We start from the raw sequence: 24023 nt of genomic DNA, 5'->3' as shown, positions 1-24023 counted from the left end.
ATAGTCAAGAAGACGGCCAAGATACATGCCTTTACTCCGCATAGAGGTGGTTGAAAGGATTGTCTACTGGGACCGATAATGCCTTAGATAACAGCTCACAGATGACAGTGCATTAGTGAGTAAATATTTATTAGACTATAAGCCAGACTACTTATTTATAGTAAATTATAGTTATTAAATTACAAATTATAACTAAGACTATTATTAGCCAATAGTTTCCAGAAATAGACTTTTAAAATGCATTTTTAAGCAACACGACTTAAATTTAAGAACAAGAAATTGATTAGACCAGAACCAGGAGTTGAGGCTCACAAAATCTCATACAAACCTACATGTTTGTAGGGAAGGGAAGGGAAGCTAGATTTTCCAGCAAACATTTGACAGTGAATATTTTGTCAATTCTCTTCTCAATCTAAGTTTGCTGTTTTTGAGAAAGAGACAGAGTGAAACATCACATTATATTGCTTTTGATTAGTTAAAATAGCCCTTTCATTAGGGTGATTTTTCTCACTTTAATGGCAGTCAATCTTGGTAGATACTCCCAGTTCCTTAGAATTGTGAAGTAAACTGTGATGAACAGTTCTGGCTGTGGAATGGACAAATGACTCAAGCATACAACGAAGTGCTTTTCTTCTGGGATACACTGAAAGATTTCCTGCCTGTGTCACAGCTTTTTTCTGGGAATTTTCAGATCACACTGACTATTCCTCAATCTTGGTTTTGTAAAATCCAGATTGTGGTATATTTGATCCTACATTTCTCCCTGGTGTAAAACCCGTATAAGAACTTTCCATTTTGTAACTTGTATAGGAAAAAAACATTAGTCTCAAAATCATTTTGAGCTTCTTTTAAGACCTAAGACGAGAGAGAGACAAGAATAAGAACAAATGAAAAGAATAAACACTGTTTTAGAAATAGGTGTTAAAGTAGTATAAATTGGATATGGAAAAATAAAAGAAACTATGTGAAAAACTGTCTTCTTGGAACACCAGGCAGTGAATCACACAGCACAAGATTTTGTGAACTTTGCCATTTATCACCCTGGGGAGCTACTCCCAATGGCCCAGGCTAACTGCTGTTGCATTCATACTGATTATGACCCTCAGAAACCTTAGAAAATGAATGGTGCTTCAAGTACAGTATTTCTTTTCCAAATAAAGGTTTTTATTTTAAGAGATGCAATCACAATACAGCAGAACTGCATTATTTCCTAAGTAATGGACTTGGCCAATCCCTCCAGTCACCAGATAAGAAAGGTGCAATCACAAAGGCTAAGGGATTTGGAAAGGTCATCTACTTATCTCTGACTTCACCCTCAGTTATGGGAGTTTTTCCATCATCCCTTCTACAGGGTAAGGCTGTTATGTTTAACATTTAAATAAAACTGTAAAATCTAGATACCAGTGGAAATATTTCTTAGGTGCATGCTGTTAGTTACTGGCATTTCTTTATATATTATCTGTTTTAACTGCTCAGTTAAGAATGAATTATACCTGGAACTTCTTTCTCCTCTGTATTTTTGTACAGGAGTCTCTTTATTTCCATAATATTATCTTTGTTTTAACCATATGCCTTCCTAGTCCCCTTTTCTCTGAGTTCTAAGAGCCTTCATTTACATCTAGAACTAAGAGTTCTAAGACCTTCATTTACAACTTCAAACAGGAATCATAAAGACAGCGGGGCGCCTGGGTGGCGCAGTCGGTTAAGCATCCGACTTCAGCCAGGTCACGATCTCGCGGTCCGTGAGTTCGAGCCCCGCATCAGGCTCTGGGCTGATGGCTCAGAGCCTGGAGCCTGTTTCCGATTCTGTGTCTCCCTCTCTCTCTGCCCCTCCTCCGTTCTTGCTCTGTCTCTCTCTGTCCCAAAAATAAATAAACGTTGAAAAAAAAAAAATTAAAAAAAAAAAAAAAAAAGACAGAGGAAACCTGTTAGTTGCTTAACCACACTGATTAGGGACCATGTTCTTTATTCTGCTGGTGAGAGGGAGTTTTACTCCATTTTAATCTGTCTGGAAGTTTTGTGGCACGAGTCTAGGATGTATGTGAATGTGGAAAAAGGAGTTACTAAAACATTATTTAGGTAAAATTGTCTCAAAGTGGCATATACTTGTTTTGCTTTTAAATTTAATCTGATGCCAAAGCCATTGTATTTTATCATTTTCTAAATTTAAACTTTGTCATTTGATTATGTGCTTTTTCATAATTGGACCATCAGATTTAAGAATATATGCAGTGGCTCTGACTCTGTGTCACCTATCAGAAGACAGGCTTGATACTTGTTAATTTTCAGTTTAGGGAGATCTAGGAAGCCAAGTAAATGTAAATTTATGTTAACCAAGTAAATGTAGATCTAAGGTTAAATGTAAAACCAGTGATATTTATCAATTGCTATCCTTCTTATTATAGGAACTACCCTATGTTTAGGAATTATCTGTTTATAGATAATAGATAAAACACTAATAAAATTGGATGACATACACATGCATTATATTCTGTGATTTTTAACAAAAAAGGTATGAAGAAATGACTCTTTCATTTTCTATGCCTTTTTATTTTTTCTTTTTTTCCCTAGGTGAATATAATATGAAATCAAACTCTTAGTATATTTGATACATTAAAAAAATAAATGTATTGCTTGCATCAGATATTCGATTATAAGTTGAATACAATTGCTAATGGGGCACCTGGGTGCCTCAGTCAGTTAAGCATCCAACTCGGTTTTGGCTCAGGTCATGATTCTCACAGTTCGAGAGTTTATTTGCTTTTTTTTAAGTTTATTAATTTATTTTGAGAGAGAGAGAGAGTGAGAAGCACAAGCAGGGGAGGGACAGAGGGAGAGAAAGGAAGAGAATCTCAAGCAGGCTCCCTGCTGTCAGCACAGAGCCTGGGCTATATCCTACAAGAGATCACGACATGAGCTGAAATCGAGTCAGGCACTTAATCGACTGAGTCACCTCGGTGACCCAGCAATTTACTCTCCTTTAAAACTTCATTTTTTTTTTTTTTAGAAGAATGAAAACTAATTAGATAAGAACACAATAGTGAGTATAAACCCTCCAGATTTCTTTCCATCCTTCTCTTTTCAATGCAATCTCACATACAGATCTTTGTGTCCCCACACAACCATCGTATCCAAATAAAAATATAATAGTTCAATTGCTATTTTCTAACATTTGTAATCACTTCTATAAATTATGTGTTTAGGAAGAGTGAAAACTTAATATGAAAGCTATCTTTGTTATATCTTCTAAAATCAATATTTTTATTACACTGTAAAGTAGATACTTTCAATCTCTAATTTTTGTCAGTAACTTGGTGATTCTCAAGTGGAAAAATATGGTTATACACAAGAGTAATTCACTTGAATTTTTACATTCCTTTAGAAATACATGATAAAATGACAAACTCTCTTCTTTTCCAGGTTTAGACTGAGTACTAAGTAAATGTTTAAAAGTTCTTGTCTTTAAATATCTGCATGATATTTACTCAGTAGACATATATCATGTGCTGACTTAGGTTCTGAGGATAGAACTATAAGAAATCTTTTGTTCGCTCAAAAATTTACTTCTGATGGTTTTCCCAAATTGGGGGAAAAAAAGCAAAAAGAAATTATTTAAGATAAACAGCTTTTAGTGCAGAATTTGAGATTTTCAAAGCCTACAGGCTTCTGAGCTTGTGTGAAATATTTAATTGACAGTCCACCTTTGAAATTTCTAGTGTTTCTTATTTTCTAACATTTAGTAGCTCTGCTCCAAATGAGATGTCCATAGTGGTGAGGGCAGAGTGGCACAGAATCTTCCAGGAACTCCTCACTCTTTCCTCTCCCCATCCCATTTTCTCCCCTTGTTTTCTTGAGTATTTACTAATATGGCAGAGTCAGGTCTAGGAAAGGAGACAGTTTTAACAAACCATTGTCCCTAAGGTAGATAAGATTATTTCTTGACAATCCTTTTTTTTTCTCCTTTCCTGTTCAAGGTTACCCTGTGGGTGGAGTCCACTCCCCACCCCCCTTGACTTGGGTTTGGCTATGAAACCTGGTATGACTTACAAAATGAGAACAGAAGTCACTCTGTGTCAGTTCTGAGCAAAAGCACTGCAAGTTCCTGCTTGCCTTCCTGCTTTCCTACACTCCTCCGTGAAAAGAACATGCTACCCACACCTACACTCCCAAAATGGGGAGACACAGGGGACAGAACCTACTCCACAGCCTAGATCCAAGTCCCCCCAAGTCAACCAATCTCAGACAAACCCAGAAGAGAGCTGCTCACAGGCAGCTAACAAGGCTGTGAGCAAGAATAAATGTGGTAAACCATTGAGACTTGGGGATTGGTTGTTATACGGAATAACTGCAACTTAACTATACTGAAATGGTTTTGGGTTCTAAGACTATATTGTATTAAGAGCTAGGGTTTGGATGAAGTTGGAGTCTCGAGATTCTCTGGCCTCTGCCAAGCTTGTGTCTGGGTGTGTGTGGGGGGGGGGTGGGGGGGCACATGCACATACATCTGTCTGTTCAGCATGTTATCTTTAAATATTCTCTGTTATTACAATAAGTTTGAAACTCATTTTTAAAAGACTAATCTACGGTGTGCATGGTAATATTTGTGTACGTCTGCAGATGATATAAAACAGAAAACATGTAACAAAGCTGGACCTTTGCTGGTCCCAATGAAAGAGAATGAAAAAGGGATAGGAGTAGGATTTGAAGAAGAAATAACTGATCTTTGAAAGCAAGAAAGAAAGGGTAAGATGTATGTGATATTGCTATATAGCTGAGATCTTCCCAGAATTCCCTCGTGCAGAATCTTGCTAGAACCCATAATTTCCAAATTAAAATTTTATTTTGTCCCTTCTACCAATTGTCTCTATTCTGATCCATCTCTAGACATAATAAAAAATATAATTCCCTCAGTGCCAAGATTTTAACTAGGTATTAGTATAAATCAAATATATACTCAAAAATAATTAAATGATTATTACCATCTTCTCTTTCACCTCTGATTAAACCTGAGTCTCCTGGGAAGATTGCTTTTCTAAATGTAAAAAAAAAAATCACAAAATGTTGAGATCTCAGAGTTTGGGAGTAAAGTTTTAATGTGAGTGGGTCTTGCCTTTAATTCAGCTGTCTAATCTATTCTGTGTGTGTGTGTGTGTGTGTGTGAGAGAGAGAGAGAGAGAGAGAGAGAGAGAGAGAGTGAGAGAGAGAGAGAGAGAGAGGATGGTGGGGAGATGGCCCTGGGAAAAGAAAAGAAAAAGAAGACTGAATATTCAGGTTTATTTCCAACTGGAGGAGGAGGGCCAACCACAAATACATCTTTTTCCCTTCTTTCTGGGCTTTCTTTCTTTCTTAGGAAAATCATCTCTATTCTGCTTCCCTATCCAGCTATAGGTTTACTCCCTGAAGTCTGAGGCCTGAGTGTCCCCTGTCATAATGTATTTCACTTCCAAATACATTTTTCTTTAAAACACTTACCTCTTTCTAAATACATCCGCTACTCTCCACCTCTATGGCTACCAGTCTAGCCAGACCATCACCTGCTCTAGACTAAAATTGTTTGTTTGGAGTTTCTCTGCTTCCACTTCTACCCTTTCTATCTGATCTTCAAATAAAAGTCAGAATGATTACTGCTCTCATTAAAATCCCTCCAAAATCCACTAAAAATAAACCTGATCTTCATTAAGGTTTATAAGACCGTCCATGACGTGGCTCCATGGTCATCACCATTTTTTCCCCTCGCTCATTCTTCTCCAAGCACACAGTGTTAAAGAGTGTCCCTACAGTTATACAACTTTATAAAATTGCTGGCGGCAATAGGCTGTATTGTCACCCTCTTCTTGTCACCTAATGTAGGCCCTGCAGAAACTCCATATGGTTCCACATTCCAAGAAATGAATCACAGGGGTCTTTTTGCTTTGGACTATTACATGCTTGATTTATTATGACACTGTAGAGGGCAATGCAACAGGAAATATCAGAGAGGAATCTTTTCAGCTCTGCAGTTCTCAAGGTGCTGGCTAAGGTATATCCTTTGCGACTTTCCAATTTTCTACCCTGACCCTTACTTGACTGATTTCCAAGCTCCTTCGTATCCTGCAGGAGATGCATTGGCACACAGCCTGGACAAAACACCAAGCAATTACCATAAATTAATGATTTATTGTTTCTTCCTCTTCTGTCTGATAATCTTCTATTGGTTTCCTGAATTTAATTTTGTTTTCCTACTTCCTAGATTTTGTCAGTAGGAGAATGGTGGATATTTCAGTGGCAAGATTTTTAGACATCTTGAAGGTTCTTTTGTGAGGTTGAGAATATAGCAGGCCTTAAGGTGTAGGATTTAGTCATCTGTTCCCAAAGGCAAGTGTGGGCCCTCACCTCTTGTCTTTCTAGCACCCCAAAATCACAGGATAGAAATTTCATTTTTCAAGAGATTTTCTCCTCTTTTGAATGATCTCTTCGAATAGGTTAATTCTTGTTTATCCTGGATCATCAGTGCTTCCCTTCCTGAATTCTAATATACATAACTGAATATGTTCTGCGGCACCTAGGTGAGTCAGTCAGTTAAGCATCTGATTCTTGATTTGGGCTCAGGTCATGATCTCACTGTCCATGAATTTGAGCAACACATCAGACTTGGGACTCTCTCTCCTTGTCTCTTTTCCTCACATGTGCTCTCTCTCACTCTCTCTCTTTCTCTCTCTCTCTGTCTCTCAAAATAAATTAATAAACTTAAAAAAATAATAACAATATCTTCAACCTCCCATTCCTTAACTATCACAAAGCCTAAAATGATATGGTCACTTTCTCTTAAGATATTACTTTGCTAATCAATTATTTTTTTGTGGGTTGGAATTAAATCTGTTATCACATTTCCATTGTGGTCATTGTCTCTATGATTTAAGAGATGTAAAGGCTTTGTATACATTATGTATATAATTGAACTCATAATTGAAAATTTATTCCTTCCCTGAGATCATAGTGAAATTAATGATTTTTTTTAAATATTTCTTATATCTTAAGAAAAAGTATAAAGACATCCCAAGATTTTCTTTCTTTTTTAAAAAAACTTGTGTTTCTATTCTTTGTTTTAAAAAAACAAAGAATATTTATTTCTTTGTTATTTCTGTTTCTTCCACTCAGACCTTCGTGCTCTCCCAATTCTGCCTTAATGTCTGTATTCAAATGTCTTTATACTGTGTCTCATAGAAGCTGTTGCTTTCTGAAATGGAGCATTTTGTTCTCTTCTTTCTAGTTGACAACTTACAGAATGAATGTGCTTTCATTTTTGTTTAGCTCATGAAGAAAATCAATGAGTAAACTGGCAATTTCCTTTACAAATTGACTATAGGACTTCAACTATTTTAATCAGAGCCCTTGAGACATTTATACCTATATAAATAATCATTGAGACTTATTAACTTAATCTTATAAACAGACTTATAATTTTCACTTGAACAATATTTTTATAAAGCACTAGTTGATATGGATCATTTTGAAAATTCAATTAACTGTCAATAAAAGTAGACTTTATTTTGAAAGACAACCATAAATTTTATCTAGGCAGTGTGAGCATTGTTAAATGTCAAGTTCTTCCTATATGAAGTAACATTTTAGTGATAAAATGTCCTGCCATCAGCTTTTATTTATTTAGGCATTTTAATCTAATAAATTGAATCATACAATGTGATTCAGTAAGAGTTAAGGAAGCCGTGACCGTAGATTTATAATTTGCTTGGCATTGCAGATAGATAGCATCAAATGCACAAGAAAAGCTACTATATTCTATTACATCTCTATGATCGTAATGAAAATAATAGTGAAGCTTGTTGGAAGCTAGACAGGAGTACTTAATTTAGATACTAGAAACTTTTCTTAGAAGTCATTTAGGAGAGGAAAATAATTTTCTATTGCTATTTTGCTAAATGGATTAAAAAAGCTTCCTATGTTTTATTTCAGCATATGTTGTAAAAGGAAATATTGGGTTCTTTTATAAACCTCATAGAGAGAACAGTTTATTTTAATTCTGGCAGCTCAGCATGGACTAAAATCATATTAGATAAGCTTTCCTTTTTATTGACCTATGGCAACTTAAAAGCCAAAAGAGAAAAAAAACCCCACAAAAACAATAAATGCTACATATAGCACTATGGGTGCCCTCATACAATACTTGTAGGAGTAACTGCCGTGAATTTTTCTTGAGATACATTTGGCAATACATATCAATACGTACAGCTATTAGTATAGTGAATCCAGTTCTAAGAATTTATACTAAGGAAAAGTGCAAAGTATATGTAAAGCTATACACACACACACACACATATACATATACATACACATACATACCACACACACATACATATTCATGAATATAATGTTCATCATATTAAAGTTCATTATTGTGTCAGTCCTAATAGTAAGTATATTACTATAGCAGCACATCCATGCAATGGAGTATTGAGCCACCATGTAAAGTTACTGTGTAGATTTAACTTACACACATGTTTTATAGATCTCTAAGTGTTTAAAAATCTATAGATAAAAAAATTCCACAATGTATAAGAGTGTTACTGATATTTAAATAACTGGGGATTATAACACAACTGCAAAGGAAGATATCATTGGTTTACAGAAATCTTCCCCATCTATTTCTTTGATTTACAAGTTTTTTTCCTTGGTTATATATTACCTTAAAAATTAGTAATCAGTACTACATCCTGTTGAAAAAGAAATGACGAAAGCTGGCAATTGTATCTATGTGAATTTTCTAATGTAAAAATATTTTCTATCTACAAATATTTGTGCAAATGTATGTGTATGTCCATTTAGCACACTTACCTTTGGTAAGGACGCTCGAGATCCTGAACTCTGTGTGGTCATAGTCAGAACAGTAGTTATTCCCAAGGCTACCCTGGCTGGAGCAGCATCCATATTGATCCAGAATGAAACCCAGGATAGAATCACGATCAGGAGACTGGGAATGTACATCTGGATCAGATAGTATCCCATTTGTCGTTCAAGATGAAATCGCACTTCTATACATGTAAATTTGCCTAGTTGGTTATAAAATAAATGCAGCAATTGGTAAAAATAGGTCTTTGTACGGTATCAAATGTCACATTTTTTTTTATATTCTGTCCTAAAATTTTCCATGACAGTGAGAAGGGATCCTAAATCATATATGCAAATTGGTTTCTGAAAATATAGTTTTCTTCTTGTTCTGTAAGCATCTGGAAGCAACATGAGAGTATACTTACCAGGAAATAGTTTGTAATCTTATTACTTCACATTTGATTAGCACTTCCTACTTTGAAAGTACTCAAACATCTATTATTTCACTTGATTCTAGCAATTGTTTCTGAGATAATACAGGAGAAGTGTGTGTCTATTACATAAAAACCGTCTTTACTCATTGATGGGTCTGTTTAGTACTTATTTAGAGCCAGGTGCTATTTGGTCCAGAGGCCTTTACATTTACTTTAAAGTAAGTGCTAACGGAAAAATTCAGTTGAAGATAAATACTTCCTTAAATGTAATTTATATAAATTATGCATTAATAATTTGGAAACTATTAATGCAAAGAAGAGCAAAACATGTTATTTTCCATAAATAAATTTGAGCATAATTTAAAAACACACTAAAATAACCTGAGATATATTTGCTCTATATATTTACGACATGTGTCTCTATTATGGTAAGTAACTAATAGAGGAATTAATTATGTCTTAGTTAACCATTTTGTTGTTATCTCTGCTTACCCTCGGACTATAGTTCTTAGTGCTATTACCATGTTATCTTTCCCTAAAATAACTGTTTATCTGAATAACCAAATTCTTGGTTTTATTAAGGTCAGTGAGTTAACATGCTGATCTTTTTTTAAGTGACATTCTCTGATCCAGTTGTGAAAGAGAATCACAGAGCACATCCAAGAAAATTAGTAGTGTATTCTTAGATAAGTTCAGTGCAAAATTTCTAGAAATGTGGCTTGAGCCACGTGCTACTGTGATGCATGGGACAGTTGCTAGATGAAAGGATGGATGAGATTTCAGAGCTTAAAATCCCTAACAAAGTTTCAGAAACTCTGGGGAAGTTAGATTCCACTCTTTAGTGTTTAGTGATCAGAAACATACATGCAAGCCATCTATGATCTTTTCATCAATTTATCAACTACATACAGAATGCCTAGAAATTCTTGAAATATATAAAAATAAATTTAGATTTTTAAGATTATATTAAAACATATGGGCTCGGGGCGCCTGGGTGGCGCAGTCGGTTAAGCGTCCGACTTCAGCCAGGTCACGATCTCGCGGTCCGTGAGTTCAAGCCCCGCGTCGGGCTCTGGGCTGATGGCTCAGAGCCTGGAGCCTGTTTCCGATTCTGTGTCTCCCTCTCTCTCTGCCCCTCCCCCGTTCATCCTCTGTCTCTCTCTGTCCCAAAAATAAATAAACGTTAAAAAAAAAAATTAAAAAAAAACAAAACAAAACATATGGGCTCTGTGCTGACAGCTCAGAACCTGGAGTCTACTTCGGATTCTGTGTCTCCCTCTCTCTCTATCCCTCCCCCACTTGCGCTCTGTCTCTTGCAGAAATAAACATAAAAAAAAAATTAAGATTATATTAAAATATAAAGAGTTAAATAATGAAATAGGGTAAGAATAACAGACATTTTCTTGTTATCACTATTAATAATCCAAGTAATCTCATGATATAATTAATAATAAATTAATTGATAATAAATAAAAATATACACATGTATACCACATGTGTATGTGTGGTTCTAGAGAGAAAAATGAACAAGTTATACAAATTCTGATATAAGCACTGGAGCTTCTTTAAGTACATTTATATTTTGACTATCATTTTATTTTACTATTAGTTATTTAATTATTTTACTTTTAAGGCTTAAATTTTATTTCTTGTAAGTGATTCAACAATTATTTTGATTGATTCATTTTTTAGTTACAAAGTAAAAAAAATGCATTCTAGTCTCAATTTTTCTTCAAAAAAAAAAAAAAACCTAGAGAAAATGTAAAGAATTATTGCAATTCAATGATAAAAAGACAAATAATCCAATATAAAAATGGGCACAAGGTTGACTATTTTATGGCAGTTGAACTTTTTATTTGGGTTGTCTGTAATTTACAATTAAAATATCCTGGCTGAGATGGATCAAGCAAAAAAAAAGTTATTAAAAGCAGGTATTAAAGAGAGGATATTGCTACTTGGAGAAATTAAAAGGATTATAAAAATTACTAGGAATAACTGTATACCAACAAGCGATGAAATGTACAAATATATAGAATGACACATATTACTGAAACTGATTCAAGAAGAAATAGAAATCTGAATAGGCCTATAAAAAGTAGAGGTTGAATTAGTCATTTTAAAACTTCAAACAAGGGAAAACTAAAGACCAGAAAGCTTCACTGGTGAATTCTGTTAAACATTTAAAGACAAATGAATAACAATCCTACATAAACTCTTCCAGGAAATAGACAGAAGGGAATACTTCCTAATTCATTCAATGAGGTGAGTGTTACCCTGATAGAAAAACCAGATAAAGACATCCCAGGAAAAAAATGTATATAGCCAATATCTCTTATGAATATAAATGCAAGAAAACCAGAAAAATACTTGCAAACTGAATCTAGCAACATATGAAAAGAGCTATACACCGTAACCAACTACAATTATGGAATGAAAGCAAGTTGGCTTAGCCTTAAAGTCCATGTAATACACTATATTAATAGAATAGGGCGCCTGGGTGGCGCAGTCGGTTAAGCGTCCGACTTCAGCCAGGTCATGATCTCGCGGTCTGTGAGTTCGAGCCCCGCGTCAGGCTCTGGGCTGATGGCTCAGAGCCTGGAGCCTGTTTCCGATTCTGTGTCTCCCTCTCTCTCTACCCCTCCCCCGTTCATGCTCTGTCTCTCTCTGTCCCCCAAAAAAATAAATAAACGTTGAAAAAAAAAAATTAAAAAAAAATAGAACAAAAACCAAAACTAAATGATCATCTCAACAGAAGTAAAACTTTGTGAAAAAGCCAACAGTCTTTCATAACAAACACAACAAACTAGAAACAGAAGGGAATTTCCTCAACCTGATAAAAGGCTTCTATGAAAAACTTACAGCTAATACCATACTTAATGGTGAAAAGCTGAGTGCTTTCCTACTAAATTCTGGAACAAGGCAAGAATCTCTTCTCTTGCCACATCTATTAAGCATTGTAGTGAGAGGTTCTAGCCACGATAATTAGGCCAACAATTAAGAAAAAGGCATTCAGATTGAAAAGGAAGTACTAAAAGCATCTCTATAAGCAGGAGATATTACCTTGCATGGGGGAAATCCTAGAGAATTCACTAAAAATCTAGTTGAACTGCTGAGTTCAGCAAGGTTATAAGATATACTATCACTATACAAAAATCAGTTGTGTTTCTCAACACTAGCAATAAACAATAAAAAATCAAATTAAAAAAAACAATTCCATTTATAATAGAACCACATGAAATAAAATACCAATAAGTAAATTTAATGAAAGAAGTGCAAGGCTTCCACACTAAAGAAATACAAAACATAGCTGAACAAAATTAAAGAAAATTGGAACAAATGGAAAGTCATTCTGTCATTAATTAAAACACTAAATATGGCTAAATCAAAATACTTCCCAAGTTGCTCTACAAATTCATTTCAATCTCTCTCAAAATATCAACTGCCTTTATGCAGAAATTTACAAGCTGATTCTAAAATTAGTATGGAAATGCAAGGGACCTAGAATAACCAACCAATACAGCCTTCAGGGGAAAAAAGAACAAATTTGGAGGACTCACATTTCCCCATTTCAAGGCTTGCTACAAATCTACAATAACTACAAAACATGGTCATCTCATATAGATATGCAGATCACTGGAACAGAGCTGAAGTCCAGAAATGATCATTTATGGTCAACTGATTTTCAACAAAGGACTAAAGCTATTCTATAGCGAAATATCAGTCTTTTCAATAGCTGTACAGGGAGAACTTTGTGTTCACATGCAAAAGAATGAACATCTACCCCATCTCATACTATTCAAAATGGATCATAGACCTATATGCAAATTCTAAAACTACAAAATTCTTAGAAGAAGGCATGGGGTAAATCTTTATAGCCTTGGGTTAAGCAATAATTTTTTAAAAATACAATACCAAAATCACAAGAAAAAAAAGAAAAAAAGTGATAAATTTGGCTTCCTCAAAATTAAAAGTTTTGGGGCTTCAAATGACACAATTAAGAAAGTGAAAAGACAATCTACTGACTGGGAAAAAGCATATGTAAGTCAATACTAAAAAAGAGAAATAACTGAATCAGAAAATAGGTAAGAAAATTGAATAAACATCTTTTTCCAAAGAAGATATGCAAATATCAATAAGCACATGAAAAGGGGACCCAGGATGGCTCGGTCTATTAAGTACTTAAGTGTCAGATTTCAGCTCAGGTCACAATCTCAGGTTCATGAGTTCAAGTCCCACCACATAGGGTTCTGGGATGACAGCACAGAGCCTGTTTGGATCCTCTTCCTCTCTCTCTGCCCCTCCCTTGCTCTCGCTCTCTCTCTCTCTCTCAAAAATAAATAAACATTCAAAAAAAGCACATGCAAAGATTTTCATCATTACCCATTAAAGAAATGTAAATCAAAACCACAATGAGATATTGTTTCACCCACTAAAATGGCTATAATAAAAGAGATGAACAATAACAAGGGTTGGTTAGGATGTGGAGAAACTGGAACCTTCACTGACTGATGGAAGGGTTGTAAAATGGTGTGAATACTTTGAAAAACAGACTGGCAGTTCTTTTAAATGTTAAACATAAATTTACCACATGATCCAACTTTCCACTCCTAATTATATACCCAAGAGATATGACATAGATCCACCCCAAAATATGTATATGAGTGTTCATAAGTGGCTCATAAGTTGGAAACACTCCCAATGTCTATCAACTGGTGAATGAATAAAAAAAACAAACGAGGGGGGCGCCTGGGTGGCGCAGTCGGTTAAGCGTCGGACTTCAGCCAGGTCACGATCTCGCAGTCCGTGAGTTCGAGCCCCGCGTCGGGCTCTGGGCTGATGGCTCAGAGCCTGGAGCCTGTTTCCGATTCTGTGTCTCCCTCTCTCTCTGCCCCTCCCCCGTTCTTGCTCTGTCTCTCTCTGACCCAAAAATAAATAAACGTTGAAAAAAAAAATTAAAAAAAAAAAAACAAACAAAAAAAAACAAACAGAGGTATATCCATACAATAGAGTACTATTTGGGAATAAAAAGGAATGAAGTATGGAAATATGCTACCATGGGGATGAATCTCAAAAACGTTCTTCTAAGTGAAAAAAGACCATCACAAAGACCACATATGATTCCATTTATATAAAACATCCAGAAAATATAAAGCTATAGAGACAGAAAGTTGACTACTGATTACCTAGGGCTGCTGGATGGGAAGGAGTGCTAATGGTTATGAGGCTTATTTTTTTTAGGTGATAAAATGTTCTGAGATATGGTGATGGTCACACACCTCTGTAAATATACTAAAAATCACTGAGCTGTGTTCCTTAAACAAATGAATTTTATAGTACCTCAATTATATCTCAATTGAGTTATTGCATTGTTTTAAATGTTTATTTATTTACTTTGAAAGAGAGAGAAAGAGTGTAAAAGTGCAAGTGAGAGAGGGGCAAAGAGAGGGAGAGAGAGTGATTCCCAAGCGGGTTCCACACTGTCAGTGCAGAGGCCACAGGGCTCTGTCTCACCAACAGTGAGATCATGACCTGATCTGAAATCAAGAGGCAGATGCTTAACCAACTGAGAGCCACCCAGGAGCCCCTCAATAGAGTTGTTTAAAAAAAAAAATTCCTTTGTTACAAGATGAACAAGGTCTGAGGATCTAGATAACATGACAACTAGAGTTGATAACACTACTGTATAATTGAAATTTGCTAGGAGAGTGGAATGTAAATATTTTCACATACACAAAAGGTAAGTATGTGAAGAGATGGGTGTATTAACTAACTTGATAGGGGAAATCCTTTAACTGTGTATACATATATTAAATCAGCATGCTGTACGCTGATTAACCTATTATTTTATGTCAATTATACCTCAACACAACTGGAGGGGGAAAAAAAAGCCTGCTTGCCGATACAGAGCTAAAGGGAAAGTTTCCTGTTTAGAGTAAATCTGCCCCTCCCAGGAAAAGATTGTAATAGTCTCACATGTACAGACAAATTCTCCATGTTCAAATCCACTTTTTATTTACTATTTTACTCAACAAATACTTGCTGAGTATCTTCATACTTCAGCAGACTGAGGAAACACAGAAATAGACTATATATAATCCTTGGCTTTAAAAACTTTTGGTAAGAAAAGAAACAATACATAAGTAAGCATAGAAATTAAAGATAAAATTTTAGGCAGTGAAAGCAGTAAGTGGAAGGGGGCATTTGGGCATTTAGCATATGCTTGTTATGGAGTCATCTGAGCAGTCCGGAACTATGTGAGAGTATTGAGTTTGGGACAATTTGGGGAAACAGTATGTTTGTGTGTGTAGAAGAATGTACGTAGGGAAGTATGTATGTAAGTATAGAAGGGCATGTACAGAGGACCCAAAGCAGGAATCGGTGGGTGTACGTAAGAAAGCAAGCCACTGTGGCCAACTCATAGAGTAAGGGGAGACGTAGAAGAGAGTCTTGGGGAGACCCCAAGTTTGTGGCATTTTGTTACAGCAGCCCTAGGAAACCAGTCCACCAGCTTATACCAACTCTAGTCACTTCTTAGCATCTTTTTAAAATTTTCTTGTCACTGTGACTGCCCCTGGAGACTTGAGCCAGGACCCTGGTATTGACCTGCTTGCCCTTTATCTTTGGGTTGAGATCTTAACCTTGAACTCCCCATTAAATTAAATATCAGCCTCATCCCTGGGCTAAGAAAACAGCAGTGACTTTTTCACCAGGTACTATGAATTGATTAAAGAGATAAAAGAGATTGAAGACCTTGTAGAGTGAAAGGTCAGGTCACAGTACTGGCAATCGATGAGCCAAAGAGGAATCATAGTTACTGTAAGGAAATAATAGGAGCAGCAGCTGATGCCAGTGGGAGGCTGTGGACTAACCGCACTGAAGTGATGACTCACTTGTGGGTGGTTTAACAGAATTTGTAGGAATAGTTTAGGCAGCAAGAATAAATATTATGGGAATAGTCCGTACTGATTGAGAGAAGAGAACAGATCTCATGAATGTGCAAATATATCAATCCTTGGTGTTAAAAACAAAATCTTGGGGCGCCTGGGTGGCGCAGTCGGTTAAGCGTCCGACTTCAGCCAGGTCACGATCTCGCGGTCCGTGAGTTCGAGCCCCGCGTCGGGCTCTGGGCTGATGGCTCAGAGCCTGGAGCCTATTTCTGATTCTGTGTCTCCCTCTCTCTCTGCCCCTCCCCCGTTCATGCTCTGTCTCTCTCTGTCCCAAAAATAAATAAACGTTGAAAAAAAAAATTAAAAAAAAAAAAAAAACAACAAAATCTTGGGGCGCCTGGGTGGCTCAGTTGCTTGGGTATTCGACTTCCGCTCAGGTCATGATCTCCCGGTTCGTGAGTTCCAGCCCCGTGTGGGACTCTGTGCTGACAGCTCAGAGCCTGGAGCCTGCTTCAGATTCTGTGTGTGTCTCTCTCTCTGCCTCTCCCCTGCTCATACTCTCCCTCTCTCTCTCTCTCTCTTTCTCTCAAAAATAAATAAATATTTAAAAAATTTAAAGTTAAAAACATAGATCTATCCTCAAAGGCAAAAGGCTGCTGTGTCAGTGTAAGTAGTAGGTGCTTAGGTTACAGTAACTTGAAATGCATAAAACTGTAGCCAAAAGAGAGGTTTAGGCAAATGAAGCTTTAAAAAAAAAAAAGCAATTTCTTTCATTTTGTCATCAAACACAACGTATATTGTCCAAGAAGAGCTAGAAAGTACATTTTATTGTTCACATAGAAATTAAAGGAACTTTTTTTTTTGAAACATCGTTTAGACCGAACTATGGGCTTTTTGCAAAAGAAAAAAATAGATATAATTGAGCATTTCTTTGATCCTATATGAATCAGTTATATAACAACAGGCATTGAGTTGAAGTATTCGTAAATTTCACATGCATTTGTTTTCTGCTGTCACTATGAAAAATACGGAGCTATAAATAAAATAATTAATCTACCACGATAATTAAGAAATATTGAACATCATAAAACCAGAAGTCACAAGCATAATAAAGAATGCTCAAACCCTACCTGTGTTGTAATGTTTAGTGCAGTATCGTAAATCTTTCTCTTCTTTTAGCAGAAACTGGGGCAAAGTGAGTCCTTCGGCCACTTGTACAGGCGCCTCATCTTGCCATTCAAAAATGAGATCATTCATTGTGTACCCAACTAGGTAAAACATAATAAACATATTAGTAGCATAAAAGCGCATTCAAGGAAATAAAATTAAAAAAAACAAAAAACTTGTACATTTCACATAGGGTGGGAAGACCAGTGTCATCTTAACTCGATAGACTGACAGTTTCATCTCACCAAAGTCTGTTGAAATCTATTCTCATAGAATACTCACCAAATAATGTGAGAAAACATAGTAGGTTAATAAAAACCATGACATGGCATATAGAAACTTCAAAGGACATGCATATCCATTGTTTCCTTGGAATGGGCCACAACAGAATTATTACAACAGTTCATTTTGGTTCCACTCCATTAGATATCTCCTCACCTCTCAAAGTATTCAGGACTCTTTCAACAAAAACTGAAATTGTTACTGATTAGGAAAAGGCCTAAACTATAATATCTATGGGGGAAAATATCAAGGCTTATATCTTTCATTTTCTCTCTCTCTCTCTTTTTTCTTTCTTTCTTTCTTTCTTTCTTTCTTTCTTTCTTTCTTTCTTTCTTTCTGTTTATCTTCAGAAAGAGCGAGCAAGAGAGAAATACAGAGGAAAACACGAGATGGGAAGTGACAGAGAGAGAGAGAGAGAGAGAGAATCCCAAGCAGGCTCTGAACATTGTCAGTGCAGAGCCCGACATGGGGCTCAAACTCATGAACCATGAGATCATGACCTGGGCCAAGATCAAGAGTTGGATGCTTAGGCGACTGAGCCACCCAGGCACCACAAGCCTTCTAGCTTTCTTGATTTAATCATTAACTATTTTAGTTGATGGCATTTGCTTCTACATTCCAACTCCCAAAATGAACAAAACGGTATTTTAAATAGAAATGCCAGCTATTCAGAGAAACTCAGAGTACAAAGAAAATCCATGTGAGACAGTTTGTGGAGGAGGAAACTCTTGCACATACTATTGGTGAATTCAGGACAGAATTAACCAATATATTTTGTAATAAGTCAGCATCTTTTAGTAAGTGAAAAATTCATATTTATATAGGAGTGGCACCTAAGAAAAGAAGGATTTCATCTTCCCCCTGTTCTGAATGAGAAGCTGCTGAAACATACACTTAAAGACAAAAAGTGAATGGAGCTTTTGGAGGAAGACTGCTACCATGGAGGTAGAGAGAGGACATAGGATCTGGCTTCTGAGCTAAGTCAAGTGGGCGATAAAGGAAGCAGGAGCTCTAAATCCATGAAGCAGCAAGCAAGGGAAATTGTCCCAAACAAGCTATCCTGGAAATGAGCTGGTGTTGTGGGGAAGAGGCTGTTGAGGGATTAGGAACAACTGGTAGGGGGCAGATTTGGCTGGACAGAGCAATGTGTACGGAAGGGAACTGATCATCCTCCCTTCTCGCACAATACCTGGAAAAGAACCTTCTGGAAAGAGCAGAATCTGGAGTCAGAGGTTCAACTGCACGCACCTAACCCTTGAGCATATCTAGTAGAATATACTCCACTGGTGGCGGGGATGTTGTAGTGAGAGCATCAGCGATTAGAGATAGGATCTCTCTGGACTTTGCGGGAGTCTGCTGTCGAAGTTTTAGCACAGTGTCATCAGTGTGATGGCTCCTCATGGAGCGAGAACTATTTGCTAGCTGTTGGAAAGTCACCTAGAGTGAAGGCGCATGTCTGAATTCTGGGTTCAGGGCAGATATGGGAACCTACAGGGCTACGCTTGATTTGCTTTAACTGTAATACATTTCACTGAACCTTGCAATTAATGATTTGGTTACTAGTGATTAAAAGGCTCTTCCTTATATTCATAAGCCCTCTGATATATCCATTATAAATACCATTTTACCAAGAGAGAAAATACATGCAGTTTCTTAAAGATCAAAGGTAGTAAAACAGGGGTGGCTGGGTGGCTCAGTCGGTTAAGCGTCTGAGTCTTGAATTCCCCTCTGGTCATGCATGATCTCGCGGTTTGTGAGATCGAGCCCCATTTGGGGCTCTGCGCTGATAGCACGGAGCCTGCTTGGGATTCTCTCTCTCCCTATCTCTCTGCCCATCCCTCCTTGCACGCTTTCTCTCTCACAGTAAATTTTAAAAAAAGACATTAAAAAAAAGATATTAATACAGGCACCACTGCTTATCTGCTTCCAGGTAAGACATGTGCCATATTCTCCCATACCTGCAATGACTAAGACAAAATATGTGAGATTTCATCCCAATTTAGACAGACCAATGGAGAAACTTCATTTTGTTTTTACATTCTAAGTTTTTCTTGGGGTCTTCTGTGAAAAGAAACGAGCTCTCTGAGATTTCCTCAAAGCAAGCTGTAGTCTCTAATGCCATTTATAGGCAGAATTTTTAGCTTCCTTATGTTAGACAATTGCCCACACAAAGTGACTTAGGTATGGGAAACTCATAATCAAAATATGCTAGCTCCTTATGGTCCCTAAAATATCTGCTTGAAACCAGAAAGATAATAGTCGAATGGCATGGATGGGGGTAATTCTTTTGTTCTGAGAAATTTACTCGGATGTCCAAGGAAGACAACTAAATGGTAATTTTGTCTCAATAAACCTTCAAATGTGACTTAAAAAAATCAATACTCTTTTCCACAGTTCAAAGTGTTGTAACGTTCTTATGCTCTTGTTTGGGAGATCTTGATATAAGCTTGAGAATGTTAAGGAGAATAGGATTGACTAATGAGATCAAGGTGGTGAGGTGAATTGCCTTGTATCATAATGAACTTCACAACAAGAAATACTCTATTCAGGGAACAGAGACATTAACCCTAATTTCAGCCAATAATCCCATATGGTAGCTGCAGTGAAACACATGCACAAATGGTTCAATGCAACCAAACGTTCAAGTATTTACCGAGCACCAGCTGTGTGTCAGACATCCTCCTAGGCTGCAGGGATGGTGAGGTGTTATCACAGGGTAGAACGTAAATGTCAGGGGAGAGGTACAGAGTGCTGAGTGCATTCAGAAGGGGGATCTATGATAGCCACTTAGGCCTCATTTGAGTTGGACCTTGAAAAAAAGATGTGGCTTCATACAAAGAATGTGAGAAAAAATAAGGCCCTCAGGCACAGAGAATGCTATAATTAGTTGAGGGAAACTGCAAACTCCCAGGGTTTGTAATAGAAATAGAAATAGCTTCGTTTGTTCTAGAGCCAGTTTGCACGAAGGCGATATGGAATGAAAAGATAAACTAACGCAAGATTGTGTGCATTTTAACTTCCAGGTTGAGAGCTTTGATTTTTTAACATTCCCTGTGGGCAATGATGAACAATCGGAATCTTATGAGCAGAGGAGTGATATGACAAAAACTAGGCTGTAGGAACATTAGCAAGATCCATTCATGAGTTTCTCAAGGTCCCAACTACTTTCATAATTATGAGAAGACATTCACCTTTTTCCTTGTGTTGACATTCGCTGGATGGGATGGTGAAGAAACAATGGAGGGTAAAACTTCTGGTGCTTTAGCATAATTAAAGACAATGGCAACAAACTACCTGCGTGGTTATTGTGTTCTTAATGCCACATCCTGTAGTGTAGTACTAACAATGCTAATTCTAAAGCGTGTCTACCACCCTTGATGAAGCAGTAACAATGATCATTTTATGACATTTTGACTCTTATGTAAAAGTCCTTTTAATATCCTGTGTGTTAAAATGTTAAGTACCTAGAAAGTACTTCAGCTGCATACTGTTTTATGATGGTTCTTCTAAGGAAGAGTACTGGGGTGACTGATCGGCCAGTTACACCAGTTGTGTTTGTGTGTGTGTGTGTGTGTGTGTGTGTGAGAAACATCATTTTTACCTGAAAAAAAAAAAAGGCTGGTAAACTATAGTTATTATTTATGGCAAACCATTTTCTCAAAAACGAAGGAAGTGAGTCTGTCATATTGAGGGAAATAACTGAGACTATTTGTCATCAATGATAGATGTTGAACTTTCAAGTCAAAATTGGACTCTTGGAAAAATTGTTTACGCGATACTTAAAGACGTTTAAAGTTCGAGACTTAAAGTTTGAGAGAGAGATAGAGAGTGGTGGGCAAGGGGCAGAGAGAGGTGGGGGAGGAGAGAATCCAAGCAGGCTCCACACTGTCAGCATGGAGCCTGACTCGGGGCTCGACTCACAAACCGTGAAATCATGACCGAGTGGAAATCAAAAGTCAAACGCTTAAACTACTGAGCCACCCAGGCATCTTTGTTGTTTTAAAGGGCTGAGTAGTGTTTCATTGTATGTATATACTACTTTTTTTTTTATCCATTCATCTGTCAATGGATATTTGCATTATTTCCACTTCTTGGCTATTGTGAATAGTACTGCAATAAACATAGTGGTGTTAATATTTTTTTTGAGATCCTGATTTAATTCTTTTGGAAAAACACCTAGAAGTAGAATTACTGGATCGTATGGTTCCTATTTTCAATTTTTGCTACAACACGGATGAACCTTGAGGATATTATGCTAAGTGCAATAAGCTAGTCACAGAATAACAAATACTGCATGATTTCACGTATATGAGGTATATAAAATAGTCAAATCAATTGAATAAAAGAGTGAAATAGGGACTGAGGGTGAAGGGAAAATGAAAATTACTAATCCACCAGCCTGAACTTTTAGCCAAGCAAGCTGAATAAGTTCTAGAGATCTGCTGTGCAGCATTGTACCTGCAGTCAACAATAATACATCCTTAAAAATTTAAGAGAGCAGAACTTGTGCTAAGTGTTCTTGCCACAATAAAATAAATTTTTAAAAAGTCGTTTGCATTCTTGAGATGGCAAAGAAAAAAAACCTCTCATTCTTTTCCAATGGTCCTTAAGGAATATAAGTCAGAGATAATATTTCAGCAGCTTGTTTTGTCAACATTGGGGATTAATTAAAAATATATTTAGGGAAAAATAAGTTGAGGAAACTTCGAAGTTTCAGGTCTAAGTAACTGAAAGGTAGCTATGCACAGTCTTTACTTTATATTTCATGTCATTAGAGTCGCCTTCTCTGACCATCTTATAAAATACTTTTCTTCCAAACAGTCTGTTCACTTTTCCCACAGAACTTGTCTCTACTTGACATTGTATATATGGATCAAGTTTTTAGTATTTTTCTACCTAGCCTCCAAGAACTGAAACTTCATAAAAGCTGAGATTATTCCATTTTGGTTACTGGCATATTTTTAAGTACCTAAAATAGTATATGGCATATATCAGGAATTTGAATATTTAAATCAGAAATAGATAAGGGAGGAGGTAGGGGAGGGTGTGTGTTTGTGTGTGTGTTTGTATTTTATTTTTTTATTTTATTTTAGACAGAGAGAGCATGTGAGAGGGAGAGAGGGTCAGAGGGAGAGAGAGAAAATCTCAAGCAGCCTCCACACTCAGAGCAGAACCCCATGTGGGATTCGATCATACTATCCCAGGATCATGACCTGAGCCAATATCCAGAGTTGGATGCTCAATCAACTGAGCCACCCAGGTGCCCCTATGTGTGTACTTGTATATGAAGAGCTTATTTTGGGGTACCTTGAGTTTAAGATGCCAGCAGAAGATGCAGGTGTTGATGGTCATAAGTCTGAACATTGACTTATATGTTGAAAATAGTTGAAATCATTCACATATGTTCTGAAAATGAGGTCAAGATCAAAGATAAAGGTTTGAAAGTCACCTACCTATGGATGATGATATTAAAATTACACATCTTGGTTTGCCAAGACAGCCCTATAGTACTTGTTTTTTTCCTCATATCCTCTCTGGCTTAGCATTTGTTCTAGATTTTTCATTTTAAAATTTTATTTATTTATTTTATTTTATAGGGAGAGAGAGAGTGCGATTGGGGGAGAGGGGCAGAGGGAGAGAGAGAATCTTAAGCAGGCTCCACACTGAGTATGGAGGACTTGATCATACAAATCTGAGATCATGACTGAGACAAAATCAAGAGTCAGATGCTTAACTGACTGAACCACCCATGTGCCCCAAGATTTTTCATTTTTAGATTAGGTATTATTAGTCATTGTTTTAAAATACATCATTGTTGCTTTGACTGATCTTCAATTTTACTTCTAGATTCTCCCATGGCATAAGAGTATGAGACTATTTTAATAGTTTCACATTAAATTAAATTTGTACAACAGCAAACATCCGGAATGGTCCATCTGTCTTTATTGAATCCTTCTCGTAACAAAGAAACTACCTTCTTCCTTTCAGAGGATGCTGACTCCTGAATTGAGTGGGGGCAGAAGTGTGTAACTTTTCCCCTCTGCTGCCCACTTGGTGTACAAACCTGTGACATCTGTAAGGTGGGTTAAAGTATCCAAGTGTCATGGATATAAGTTACAAAACTATAAGTGAAAGCTGAGCAGTGAATGCTTTGAAACCTACAAACATTTCTTTATTTCATTATTTGGCAACACTTACATTTCACAATAAATCCTTTTAGCAGAATGGGCTAAAGGAAATGAAAGTTCAATATTCATTGAAAAATTAAGCAACAAATTTCTATTTTACAAGAAAGTTGATGATGAATGTGTAACATCAATAAAACATTGTCTATATCTAACATTCACAAAAGCTCTGTCCACATAAAAGCCACAAGAACACAGAGCTAAAAACTCCTCAGCACCCACTTCAAAAGATACAGTCCTTT

The 24023-nt window shown here is 36.6% G+C and overlaps 1 protein-coding gene across 2 annotated transcripts in view; it reads right to left on the bottom strand.

The window, feature by feature from the left end:
- The window catches only part of GLRA3 (glycine receptor alpha 3), a 200957-nt gene that overhangs the window by 29543 nt on the left and 147391 nt on the right, over nucleotides 1–24023 (bottom strand). For both annotated transcript variants that reach the window (XM_045462605.1, XM_045462614.1), the window contains exons 6-7: nucleotides 17278–17415; nucleotides 8833–9047 (exon numbers count right to left, since the gene is read on the bottom strand). In XM_045462605.1, the coding sequence (XP_045318561.1) occupies nucleotides 8833–9047; nucleotides 17278–17415 (353 nt within the window). The remainder of the gene's footprint in view (nucleotides 1–8832; nucleotides 9048–17277; nucleotides 17416–24023) is intronic.

This window comes from Leopardus geoffroyi, chromosome B1, assembly GCF_018350155.1.
Source record: "Leopardus geoffroyi isolate Oge1 chromosome B1, O.geoffroyi_Oge1_pat1.0, whole genome shotgun sequence".
Classification (NCBI taxonomy): Eukaryota; Metazoa; Chordata; class Mammalia; order Carnivora; family Felidae; genus Leopardus; species Leopardus geoffroyi.
Note: the sequence above shows the minus strand (reverse complement) of the source record. Positions and strands in the feature narration are given on the sequence as shown.